Source organism: Dunckerocampus dactyliophorus, chromosome 20 (assembly GCF_027744805.1).
Source record: "Dunckerocampus dactyliophorus isolate RoL2022-P2 chromosome 20, RoL_Ddac_1.1, whole genome shotgun sequence".
NCBI lineage: Eukaryota > Metazoa > Chordata > Actinopteri > Syngnathiformes > Syngnathidae > Dunckerocampus > Dunckerocampus dactyliophorus.
In genome coordinates, this window is record NC_072838.1 from 2774883 (window position 1) to 2788935 (window position 14053).

Consider the following 14053-nt stretch of genomic DNA (forward strand, 5'->3'; position numbering starts at 1 on the left):
GCAGCATATTGGAGTTGGCAGCTGCAGCCAGACTTTCCAAACGTGAATAAATCATCCCATCCCAGACTGTCTGCTGCGGTTTGAGCAATTAGCGGAATAAAGCACTCTCTTTAATACGCGCTGTCCAATTCAAGACGCCACTCGTCTTCCTAATGGCAGGCTAATAAATGCCGTGCGCGTCGTTTAAAGGACTGTAAAGACAGATAGCTCATCAATCCTGCTTCCAAATCTCTATTCCCTTTTTCCCCAAGTGCTTCCTTTTGGGTCCACAAATGCTAATGCTAATCATGTAACCTTGTGCTCAAGCTCAAGCCGGCGTTACGAAACGTCTTTGTCACGCCGCACACTGACGCTAATGGACGCTAAAGGGCTTATGCTAGCCTGCCATCTCCATGTCAGACTTTTCATTTCTCTTAAAGCACACAAACACACACTAATGTGAAGAAAAATATCAACATTTATGGAGTAATGGTACGCACACGTGCCTTTCCTGGCGGAGTGCACGGGTTCCTTTCGCCGTCAACATGCATCAGGAAGGGCATCCGGTGTAAAAACAACATTTGTGGAGTTTCAGCTCAACTGCGTCTGCCTTCTTTAAAAAAATATATACATTTTATATATTTCTAAATACTTATATGTAATAATAATTTTAATAAAATATATATATATACATGTTTGATTTAACTCATACATTATTTGAATTTATTTTTATTTACATACAAAATAACTAAAAAAATGCCATCCCTCATTCATCCTTCAATGTTAAAAAATGTGAAAAATGTTGAATTTGTTTTGCACGACTGTCTAAAATCGAACTTGTGCGTTTTCATCCAAAAGGTATTCTTCATTCATGCGTAAGAAATGGTTGCAGTGGTGTTTTGTGTGATGCAACGTGCACTGCGGTGTTTAGCAGGTGTGGGCGGGGCCTGTGTTGACATTCCATTCGTATGGCGGGCATGTGGGATGGCAGCGATGGCGGCGGAATGAGAATGTCGCTCCTCTCATTCCTCTCATGGGCGCACCACCATCACTGTCACTGTGCCGCCGAGGCATACAAATGTGTGTGTGTGTGTGTGTGTGTGTGTGTGTGTGTGTGTGTGTGGGTATGTGTGTGCGTGTGTTTAAATCTCTCCTCACGTCGTCCCTAATGCTAAGCGTCTCCTCCGCAGGTCGCACTGGGAAGCGCTCCACCATGCCCGACTCACCTGCGGATGTCAAGACACAGTCCAGGTTGACCCCTCCCACGATGCCGCCCCCACCCAGCACCCAAGGAGGCCCCCGCAACAGCTCCTACACCCCCACCACCTGTGAGTATGACATCCATTACGTACCTTTTTGATACCATGTTAGCATCCTTCCTTTGTAAACGTGTTTTCCAATGTGATGTATGCACACCACCAGTCAAAAGTTTGGAGACACTCTATCATGTTACTGTATGAGAAAGTGTCCCTAAACTTTTGACTGGTAGTGTATATGTTTAGACACGTCATTCCGTCATCGGTTGACTTCTGAATGGACTAAAAAGGACTCCGCCTCCTCCTCTGTCTTCCCCACCTACAGTGACCAACGGGAGCAGCCACTCGCCCACCGCCCTCAACGGAGCGCCGTCGCCGCCCAACGGCTACAGCAACGGGCCCGGCTCCTCGTCATCGTCCTCGCTGGCCAACCAGCAGCTGCCGCCGGCGTGCGGCGCCCGCCAGCTCAGTAAGCTCAAACGCTTTCTCACCACTCTGCAGCAGTTCGGCAACGACATCTCGCCAGAAATCGGCGAGCGGGTCCGCACGCTGGTGTTGGGATTGGTGGTGAGTAGTAAGCCGTGGACGGATCAAACATGAAATATAATGTATGTGCACTCCGGATCCAAAGTTGAAACATGTTAAAAATGTACATTTTGCACTGTTGGATCTTAAGTAGAGCTTTCACATGCAAAAAGAAGAAATGGGAGTGAGCCAGAAACATTTAGAGTAAGCAGTTTATTGTAGACAAGCATTGAAGTGAATTAGACTGTTCATCAGATGATCAAAAGTTTAAGACCACAGCTGAAAAAAAAAGCAAAACCCCATAAAATAGAAATAAAATGTTGAAAAAAGAAGCGAGAAGCTGTGCCGTTTGACGCCCCTGCACAACCTGAAGCTCCATTGTTCCATTGAAGGATGGTGATGGCACCCCTCCACTGTGCCGTGTGGAACACATCTCAGGTGGGATCTCCTTGTCATGCCAGTAACGTTGGAAGCCATCAGAGCCGTCAAGGGAGAATAAAACTTTCCTCCGCCTTTCAATGTCCCATGTTTGGTGCTCTGCTGCAAATTCCAAACCTTGAAGGAGACCAGGCCTTGAAGAGCTTTTTTTTCTTAAATTAATAAAAACTGTTTTCTTTAATATTTCAATTTTATGCTATTAAAATGACTATGACTTTTTTTCCTCATAATATTACGACATTATTCTTGTAAAATGACTACTTTTTCTCGTTAGAGTACAACTTTTTTCTCTTAATATTTGGACTTTATTCTTGTAAAATGACTGCCCTTTCTCCCCTTTTTGCTATTGTTTTCTTAAATGTTCCAAGTATTTCATTCAAGTTTCATAAATGTTCTTTTTGTAATATTTTGACTTTAGCCTAATCTTCCCAAAATGGTAACTTTTATCTATTTATCTTTTTGTTTCTCATAATATTAGGACTTGAAAAAACATGTTTTCCATTGTTTCAACTCTATGCTATCACATTTTTTCCTCATATTACAAGTTTATTTTCAATATATATTTTGATTTTTTATTATCGGAAAATTACAGCTGTTTTTTTCCATTTCTGCTGTTTTTTTCCCAACTATTTCACCTTTATTCTTGTAATTTTTTTCCTCATATTTGGACTTTTAACAGCCAATTTTGTGGCGTTGAAGGAGACGAGACATTTAAAGATTTTTCCTTCATAAAAGCGTTCTCTGGCAGAAGGCGTCTGATGGTTATCGGGCTGCACTCGGCACCAGTAACGACCCTCATTTGGGCCGAGGATGGTCCCGTGTCTTGACGGACAGCCAATGGGATCCTCCGGCTCAGGGCCGGTGACATATTTTCGGGTCTACCGCTTGACTTTTTTTGTTCCATGAGCCTCGGGATGTTTGAAGTTTGCCAACATTTTGCCTTTTAAAGGCTGTGCTCTTAAACTTTTGACGAACAGCCTATTTCACTTTTATTCTTCCTTGCGAAAACTTGCTTTTTTGTCTCACTCACGTTTCTTCTTTTTGCATTTTGAAGCTCCACTTAGAACCTCCTTGAGATCCAACAGTGCAAAATGTACATTCTTGCCATTTTGATGAGTGTGTAGATGTGGTATAGATGGCATCTCACTTGACTAAAAGGCTTGTGCATGTCATTTTTATGGATGTGGCAGACAAAAACAGTCAAGATTCAAGAGTTTTGTTGTCTTATGCACAGTAAAACAGGTAGTACTACTACGCAATGAAACGCAAAACAAATATGTTCGAGGTACAAATGAGCTTTCTCCTGTCACACGTCACAAACAAGACGTAGCCGCCTTTGAGTGCTTTTGCATGAGCACCCGCTGCTCGTTGAGAAGAGCCACAAGTACTTGCATGTTAGAGACGCCAAAAGTCTCTTATCGAGATTGGTCAGAAGTCACTAAGAGACAAAAAGAGTATGTAGAAGGCTCTGATTCTTTATAATATAGCAAGAAAGTCACTACGTTGGCCGTACTGATCCCTCCTGCTGCGTCTTCTTATTCTCTGTCTTCATATTCTAACGGAAGTTCGTTATAATGTGTTTACGAGCGAGGGCAAACAGATCTATCTAGAGGATTTGTGGCAGCTTTTATGTCACAAACAAGACGCAGGCGCCCGTGAGTGCTTTCAGACGAAGCAGGACCCGCTGCTCATTGAGAAGAGCCACAAGTGCTTTCATGTGAGAGTCACTAAACGTGTCCAATGAGACAGAAAGAGTCGGCAGAGTTGTCGCGAGTTTTGAAAAACCGAATCTAGAGGGGGTGAGAATACGAGCTAAATATAGCAACAACGTCGGCGACGCCGATCCCTCCTGCTACGTCTTCTTACCCCCGGGCTGTATGAGGTGTGTTAGGAAGCAGAATTAGGATGCCATCTGCTGTACAGAGTTGGAAGCACGAGCTACTTTCACAGACAGTCCGGTTATGGTGTGTTTATTTGGAGGCGAGAGCGGCAGAACAAAAATTGTTTGAAAAATGTGGGAATTTTCAGCAACCACTTTTAACTTTTGACCTGGACTTTGTCGGCCATCTTGGATGAGACAACAGATGTGCAGACGTAAAGAATCCATGCCGGCAGCTATTAGCTGGAAGGCAGAAGATGCCAGTGTCAAGATTTCTGGCACGTGAGAGGATGTGAGCTGGGAATAAACAAATAGCGGAGGAGGAGATTTGATTTTAATGAAGCAGGCAGAGCATCGCCTCCTTTTGGCTGGGCTTGTGTTTGTTTGTCTGCCTGCGTCTCCTGTGTGTCCTCTTTGGCTTGTCTCTACCTCCGCTCACGCTCTCTCCTCCCCCCCCGCCGCCTTATTGAGGAGAATGACACCGTTAATTAGCCGCTTTGGTGCCGCAGAGACGCCGACTCGCAATCTGGGCCAACAGATGTAAGACTGAATGCAACAAAATTCTGATGTGGGAAATAAGGCAGTGTTTTGTTGTGCTTTGTATTTTTATTCCGCGCCACGCGCCTCCCAGGTGGATGCTCACCTCGCGCTGTCAATCATCTTCACTGCCGTCTGGGAGTCGTAGCGCAGGCCCAAGGTTATAAATAACGTCTTCAACAATGCAGCTTTTTAGGCATCAGGCATGAATAACACGCAAAAAGCACATATAAAACATCTTTCACGTGTAAAAACAAATCATACACAAAATAATTACCATAAATTGGATTTTTTTGGGCTTTCCTTGCTCACCAGTTTTGCCATAATGTGCACTACGGTGGAAAAGTGGGGGGTTCAAGTGAGGTCAAATGCCATCTTGTTGCTGTCTAATGATTGTAGCCATTGAAAAAAGAATGGAAATACATTTTTTTTAAATTTGAATGCAACGACAAAATTAAAAATAAAAAAACAAGAAAAACAAGAAAACGTCCAACTATCTTGCTTGTTAGCAAATTAGCCAGCTAGCATGCTCTTGGGGAGGTTCAAGTGAGGTCAAACATCACCTTGTTGTTGTCTCATGATTGTAGCTCTTGAAAAAAGAATGGAAATGCATTTTTTTTTTATTTGAATACAACTTGAAAATTTTAAAAAAAGAATAAAATGTCTTTTTAGCTTGTTAGCAATTTAACCAGCTAGCATTTTTTGGGGAGGTTCAAGTGAGGTCAGATGTCGTCTTGCTGTCTAATGATTGTAGCTATTGAAAAACTGAATGTAAATGCAGTGTCATTAATTTGAGCGCAACTAGAAAATGAAAAAACAAAACAAGAGGAAAATAAGAAAAAAGTCCAAATATCTTGCGTGTTAACAATATACTGTAGCTGGCTAACATGCTCTTGGGGCGGTTCATGTGAGGTCAAATGTCACCTACTTGTTGTCTAATGATAGTAGCTATTGGAAAAAAAGAATGGAAATACACTTTTATTTCAATGCAACTAGAAAATTTAAAATAAAAACAAGAAAAATAAGGAAACGTCCAACTATCTTGCTTGCTAGCAATTTAGCCAGCTAGCATAGTCTTGAGGCAGTTCAAGTGTCATCTTGTTGCTGTCAAATGATTGAAGCTATTGAAAAAAAACAATGAAAATAGATTGTTATCAATTAGAGTGCAGCTAGAAAATACAAGGAAAAACCTGAACAAACATTTTTTTAAAAATGGTTTCTCTGTTCTGCTTGCTAGCAATTTATCTAGCTAGCTTCTATTTCTGGAGGTTCAAGCGACATCAAACATCATCTTGCTGTTGATTGCAGCTATTGAAAAAAAAAAAATCAAAAAAATAAAATAGTACAATATTTTTTTTATTAGAATTCAGCAAGAAACTGAACAAAAATAAGACAAAAGTTGTAGATTTGTCTAGCTAGCTGGGTTACACGACATCATCTTGTTCTTTTTGAATGATTGTAGATGTTGAAAAAAGAATGTAAATACAACATTTTATTGCCAGAATGCAGCAAGAAAATACAAAAAACCCTGAAGAAAAATAAGACAAAAGGTGTAGATTTATCTAGCTAGCTTGTGTGTCTGGAGGTTGAAAGGAGGTCAAACATCATTTGTTGTTTTTGAATGATATTTATGATTGCATTTGTAATAAAAATGCACTTCCACACTTGCCCAGATCTTTTTTTTTTGCTGCTGTTAAAACAATCAAATATTAGACAACAGTAGCATGCAGACAAATGTCCCGATTTCCTTGTTGCACATTTTTGAGGATGTGCCTGGCCTTGCTTGATATCTTTGATTTAGTGGCATAAAGGAAGATATTTGTTCCTGTGAGTGGGGTCCATATGGCTCCTGTTAGCGAACATTCCCCCTAGCACGCACAGTGAGTAATATTAGACTTAATGTCTTCCACATGGACTCATGTCTTGTCTCTCTCTGCCCGCAGAATTCCACGCTAACCATCGAGGAGTTCCACTCCAAGCTCCAAGAAGCCACCAACTTCCCCCTGCGACCTTTCGTCATCCCCTTCCTGAAGGTAGGAGCCGCTGGGAAGCACTTCAAGGACTTGAGCTGTGTTTTGCCAGTCAGAGATGATGAACGAGCGAGACGCACGGCCTCTTTGTGCCGCGCGTGTCGGATCGATGCGAACGACACGGACGACATTTAAGGCGGCGCTCGTTTGTTTCGGTCTGACATCTCTGGGCCGTTTTATTAATCCCCTTCATTCTCTCTTACGCCAGCGTTATTGAGCCGCACGCACACGCGTGAATGCGTGAACGCATGAACGCCAATGTATGCCGCCGCTCACTGCTACGCACGGCCTCCCGGACCATACGCACAATTTAACGAGAAAACTACAAAAAATACTAAACAGCAAACCCAGCAGTCACTTTTTACACAGAATAATCCAAATATTAAGAGACAAAATGTTGTCATCTGAAGGGAAAAGGTATGAATGTTACTAGAATGATGTTATTTTATCAGGAAAAATAAGTTGAAATATTAAAGAAAAAAAGACCTTTTTTTTAAGCCGTAAACTTAAAACAAAAGTTAAAACACAAAAATGTGTACGTTAGTTTGAGAAAAAAGTTATAATTTTACGAGAATAAAGTCAAAATATTATGGCAATAAAGTCATAATTACCGGAAGAAAATTTACAAGAAGAAAGGTGAAATGGAAATTTCATCAGAATGAACTCAATTAAGAGAGAATTCTTACCAAAAAAAGGTGCAATTTTAAGAGAATAAACTCATCATATTACCAGGAGAAAAAATGTCATTTTAGTCGCATATAGTTGAAATATTAAAGAAAAACTATGCCGTAGTATTTATGAGAAACGAACCAAATAAAGCCGTCATTTTGGGGAAATTAGTTTTGGGGAAAAGTCTGAACGTTCCGGGAATAAAGTCATAATATGATGGGAATAAAGTCATAATATAATGGGAATAAAGTCATCATATGATGGGAATAAAGTCATAATATTATGGGAATAAAGTCATCATATGATGGGAATAAAGTCATAATATGATGGGAATAAAGTCATCATATGATGGGAATAAAGTCAAAATATGATGGGAATAAAGTCAAAATATGATGGGAATAAAGTCATAATATGATGGGAATAAAGTCATCATATGATGGGAATAAAGTCAAAATATGATGGGAATAAAGTCATAATATGATGGGAATAAAGTCATAATATAATGGGAATAAAGTCATCATATGATGGGAATAAAGTCATAATATGATGGGAATAAAGTCATCATATGATGGGAATAAAGTCATCATATGATGGGAATAAAGTCAAAATATGATGGGAATAAAGTCATAATATAATGGGAATAAAGTCATCATATGATGGGAATAAAGTCATAATATGATGGGAATAAAGTCATCATATGATGGGAATAAAGTCAAAATATGATGGGAATAAAGTCATCATATGATGGGAATAAAGTCATCATATGATGGGAATAAAGTCAAAATATGATGGGAATAAAGTCATCATATGATGGGAATAAAGTCATAATATGATGGGAATAAAGTCATCATATGATGGGAATAAAGTCAAAATATGATGGGAATAAAGTCAAAATATGATGGGAATAAAGTCATCATATGATGGGAATAAAATCATCATATGATGGGAATAAAGTCATCATATGATGGGAATAAAGTCATAATATGATGGGAATAAAGTCATAATATGATGGGAATAAAGTCATCATATGATGGGAATAAAGTCAAAATATGATGGGAATAAAGTCAAAATATGATGGGAATAAAGTCAAAATATGATGGGAATAAAGTCATCATATGATGGGAATAAAATCATCATATGATGGGAATAAAGTCATCATATGATGGGAATAAAGTCATAATATGATGGGAATAAAGTCATCATATGATGGGAATAAAGTCAAAATATGATGGGAATAAAGTCAAAATATGATGGGAATAAAGTCATAATATGATGGGAATAAAGTCATAATATGATGGGAATAAAGTCATCATATGATGGGAATAAAGTCATCATATGATGGGAATAAAGTCATCATATGATGGGAATAAAGTCATCATATGATGGGAATAAAGTCAAAATATGATGGGAATAAAGTCATCATATGATGGGAATAAAGTCATCATATGATGGGAATAAAGTCATAATATGATGGGAATAAAGTCAAAATATGATGGGAATAAAGTCATAATATGATGGGAATAAAATCATAATATGATGGGAATAAAGTCAAAATATGATGGGAATAAAGTCAAAATATGATGGGAATAAAGTCATCATATGATGGGAATAAAGTCATCATATGATGGGAATAAAATCATAATATGATGGGAATAAAATCAAAATATGATGGGAATAAAGTCATCATATGATGGGAATAAAGTCATCATATGATGGGAATAAAGTCATCATATGATGGGAATAAAGTCAAAATATGATGGGAATAAAGTCATCATATGATGGGAATAAAGTCATCATATGATGGGAATAAAGTCAAAATATGATGGGAATAAAGTCAAAATATGATGGGAATAAAGTCATCATATGATGGGAATAAAGTCATAATATGATGGGAATAAAGTCATCATATGATGGGAATAAAGTCATCATATGATGGGAATAAAGTCATCATATGATGGGAATAAAGTCAAAATATGATGGGAATAAAGTCATCATATGATGGGAATAAAGTCATAATATGATGGGAATAAAGTCATCATATGATGGGAATAAAGTCATAATATAATGGGAATAAAGTCAAAATATGATGGGAATAAAGTCATCATATGATGGGAATAAAATCATAATATGATGGGAATAAAATCAAAATATGATGGGAATAAAGTCATCATATGATGGGAATAAAGTTATAATATGATGGGAATAAAGTCAAAATATGATGGGAATAAAGTCATAATATGATGGGAATAAAGTCATAATATGATGGGAATAAAGTCATCATATGATGGGAATAAAGTCAAAATATGATGGGAATAAAGTCATCATATGATGGGAATAAAGTCATAATATGATGGGAATAAAGTCATCATATGATGGGAATAAAGTTATAATATGATGGGAATAAAGTCAAAATATGATGGGAATAAAGTCATCATATGATGGGAATAAAGTCAAAATATGATGGGAATAAAGTCATCATATGATGGGAATAAAGTCATAATATGATGGGAATAAAGTCATAATATAATGGGAATAAAGTTATAATATGATGGGAATAAAGTCAAAATATAATGGGAATAAAGTCATCATATGATGGGAATAAAGTCATCATATGATGGGAATAAAGTCATAATATGATGGGAATAAAGTCATAATATGATGGGAATAAAGTCATCATATGATGGGAATAAAGTCATAATATGATGGAATAAAGTCATCATATGATGGGAATAAAGTCATAATATGATGGGAATAAAGTCATCATATGATGGGAATAAAGTCATCATATGATGGGAATAAAGTCAAAATATGATGGGAATAAAGTCATAATATGATGGGAATAAAATCATAATATGATGGGAATAAAGTCAAAATATGATGGGAATAAAGTCAAAATATGATGGAATAAAGTCATCATATGATGGGAATAAAGTCATAATATGATGGGAATAAAGTCATCATATGATGGGAATAAAGTCAAAATATGATGGGAATAAAGTCATAATATGATGGGAATAAAATCATAATATGATGGGAATAAAGTCAAAATATGATGGGAATAAAGTCAAAATATGATGGGAATAAAGTCATCATATGATGGGAATAAAGTCATCATATGATGGGAATAAAATCATAATATGATGGGAATAAAATCAAAATATGATGGGAATAAAGTCATCATATGATGGGAATAAAGTCATCATATGATGGGAATAAAGTCATCATATGATGGGAATAAAGTCAAAATATGATGGGAATAAAGTCATCATATGATGGGAATAAAGTCATCATATGATGGGAATAAAGTCATCATATGATGGGAATAAAGTCAAAATATGATGGGAATAAAGTCATCATATGATGGGAATAAAGTCATAATATGATGGGAATAAAGTCATCATATGATGGGAATAAAGTCATCATATGATGGGAATAAAGTCAAAATATGATGGGAATAAAGTCATCATATGATGGGAATAAAGTCATAATATGATGGGAATAAAGTCATCATATGATGGGAATAAAGTCATCATATGATGGGAATAAAGTCATCATATGATGGGAATAAAGTCAAAATATGATGGGAATAAAGTCATCATATGATGGGAATAAAGTCATCATATGATGGGAATAAAGTCAAAATATGATGGGAATAAAGTCAAAATATGATGGGAATAAAGTCATCATATGATGGGAATAAAGTCATAATATGATGGGAATAAAGTCATCATATGATGGGAATAAAGTCATCATATGATGGGAATAAAGTCATCATATGATGGGAATAAAGTCAAAATATGATGGGAATAAAGTCATCATATGATGGGAATAAAGTCATCATATGATGGGAATAAAGTCATAATATGATGGGAATAAAGTCATCATATGATGGGAATAAAGTCATAATATAATGGGAATAAAGTCAAAATATGATGGGAATAAAGTCATCATATGATGGGAATAAAATCATAATATGATGGGAATAAAATCAAAATATGATGGGAATAAAGTCATCATATGATGGGAATAAAGTCATAATATGATGGGAATAAAGTCATCATATGATGGGAATAAAGTTATAATATGATGGGAATAAAGTCAAAATATGATGGGAATAAAGTCATAATATGATGGGAATAAAGTCATAATATGATGGGAATAAAGTCATAATATGATGGGAATAAAGTCATCATATGATGGGAATAAAGTCAAAATATGATGGGAATAAAGTCATCATATGATGGGAATAAAGTCATAATATGATGGGAATAAAGTCATCATATGATGGGAATAAAGTTATAATATGATGGGAATAAAGTCAAAATATGATGGGAATAAAGTCATCATATGATGGGAATAAAGTCAAAATATGATGGGAATAAAGTCATCATATGATGGGAATAAAGTCATAATATGATGGGAATAAAGTCATAATATGATGGGAATAAAGTCATAATATAATGGGAATAAAGTTATAATATGATGGGAATAAAGTCAAAATATGATGGGAATAAAGTCATCATATGATGGGAATAAAGTCATCATATGATGGGAATAAAGTCATAATATGATGGGAATAAAGTCATAATATGATGGGAATAAAGTCATCATATGATGGGAATAAAGTCATAATATGATGGAATAAAGTCATCATATGATGGGAATAAAGTCATAATATGATGGGAATAAAGTCATCATATGATGGGAATAAAGTCATAATATGATGGGAATAAAGTCATCATTAGAACAAGACAATCTACAAGGAGAAAGTTGAAATAGTTGGAAAATTAAAACAAAAAAAACTGCAGAAATGGAAAAAAACAACTCTAATTTTACGAATCAGGTCAAAATATGAATTGGAAAAAAGGTGCAATTTTACAAGAATAACACTGTGAATAATAGTGTCACTAATATTTGGTGTGAAAGAGACTTTATGCACTTTTTAAATGAAACTTGTTATTATTAAGGGAGAAAACAAATCCTGTGTGAAGAAGTGATTGCCCCCTAAAGCTAATAAGAGGTTGGGCCCCCCTTAGCAGCAACAACTGCAATCAAGCGTTTGTGATAACTTGCAATGAGTCTCTTCCAGCGCTGGGGAGGAATTTAGCAGAATTGTTGTCATTCAGCCACATTGGAGGCTTTTCCTTTTTAAGGTCATGCCACAGCATCTCAATAGGATTCAGGTCAGGACTTGGACTAGGCCACTCCAAAGTCTTCAGCCATTCAGAGGTGGACTTGCTGGTGTGTTTTGGATCATTGTCCTGCTGCAGAACCCAAGTTGCTTTCAGCTTGAGGTCACCAACAGATGGCCGGACATTCTCCTTCAGCACAATTCATGCTTCCATTCATCACAGCAAGTCTTCCAGGTCCTGAAGCAGCAAAACCCCAGGCCATCACACTACCACCACCATACTTTACTGTTGCTATGATGTTTGTTTTCTGAAATGCGGTGTTACTTTTATGCCAGATGTAATGGGACACACACCATCCAAAAAGTTCAACTTTTGTCCCGTCAGACCACAGAGTCTTGGGGATTTGTGACAAAATTTTGACTTTTTGTTCAGCAGTGGTTTTGGTCTTGGAACTCTGCCATGCAGGCCGTTTTTGCCCAGTGTCTTTCTTATGGTGGAGTCATGAACTCTGACCTTAACTGAGGCAAGTGAGGCCTGCAGTTCTTTGGATGTTGTTGTGGGGTCTTTTGTGACTTCTTGGATGAGTCGTCGCTGTGCTCTTAGGGTCATTTCGGTCGGCCATTTGTGGATAATGGCTCGCTGGAGTCCCAAGGCTTTACAAATGGCTTCCACATTGATAGATCTAAATTAATGTCAGTTATGTTGTGCTTTAACAGGGGGTGGGGGGGCAATCACTTTTTCCACACAGGGACATGTAGCTTTGGATTTTTTTAATAATAAAAAGTTTCATTTAAAAACTGCATTTTGTGTTGAGTTGTGTTGTCGTTGACTAATATTTACATTTGTTTGATGATCTGAGACATTTAAGTGTGACAAACATGCAAAAAATAAGAAATCAGGAAGGGGCAAACCCTTTTTCACACCCCCGTGTTATGAGGACAAATAATTTCATTTTAGTAGCAGAGAGTTGCAATATGGAGGAAAACAAAATATATTTAAAAATCAGAATATTATGAAAAAGCAAAACAAAGTTGTAATTTTCAGAGAATTGGTTTGCGTAAAAGTTATAATATTATGCTAATAAAGTCATTATCACAAGATTTGTAAAAGAAACAAAAACAGCTGTAATTTGACCAGATTGAAGTCAAAATACGAGGAGAAAAAAGTCATTTTCTAACTACAAAAGAAGTCGCAATTTTACGAGAATAATCCCGTAATATGATGAGGAAAAAGTGTAATTTTAGTAGCAAAGCGTTGAAATATTAAAGACAAAATATGTGGTAGTATTTTGAGAAACAAACGAAATAAAGCTGTCATTTTTGGAAAATTAGGTTGGGGAAAAAAGCCATGCTATTATGGGAATAAAGTCAAAATATAATGGAAATAATGTCCTAGTTACAAGAAGACAATTGAAATAGTTGGAAAACAAAAACAACAAAAAAAACAGCAGAAATAAAAATAAAAAAAAATAAATCTATTCTGCTTGCTAGCAATTTATCTAGCTAGCTTGTACTTCTGGAGGTTAAAGTGAGGTCAGACATCATCTTGTTATCTAATGTTTGTAGCTCTTGAAAAAAAGAATGGAAATGCAATATTTTATTATTAGAA

General features: G+C 36.6%; 1 protein-coding gene across 8 annotated transcripts in view; it reads left to right on the plus strand.

Annotated features, from left to right (window-relative positions):
* runx1t1 (RUNX1 partner transcriptional co-repressor 1) overlaps nt 1-14053 on the plus strand; it is a 73552-nt gene that overhangs the window by 40071 nt on the left and 19428 nt on the right. For all 8 annotated transcript variants that reach the window (XM_054763566.1, XM_054763559.1, XM_054763563.1 and 5 more), the window contains 3 exons: nt 1170-1307; nt 1561-1802; nt 6558-6647. In XM_054763566.1, the coding sequence (XP_054619541.1) occupies nt 1193-1307; nt 1561-1802; nt 6558-6647 (447 nt within the window). In that variant the 5' untranslated portion in view covers nt 1170-1192. The remainder of the gene's footprint in view (nt 1-1169; nt 1308-1560; nt 1803-6557; nt 6648-14053) is intronic.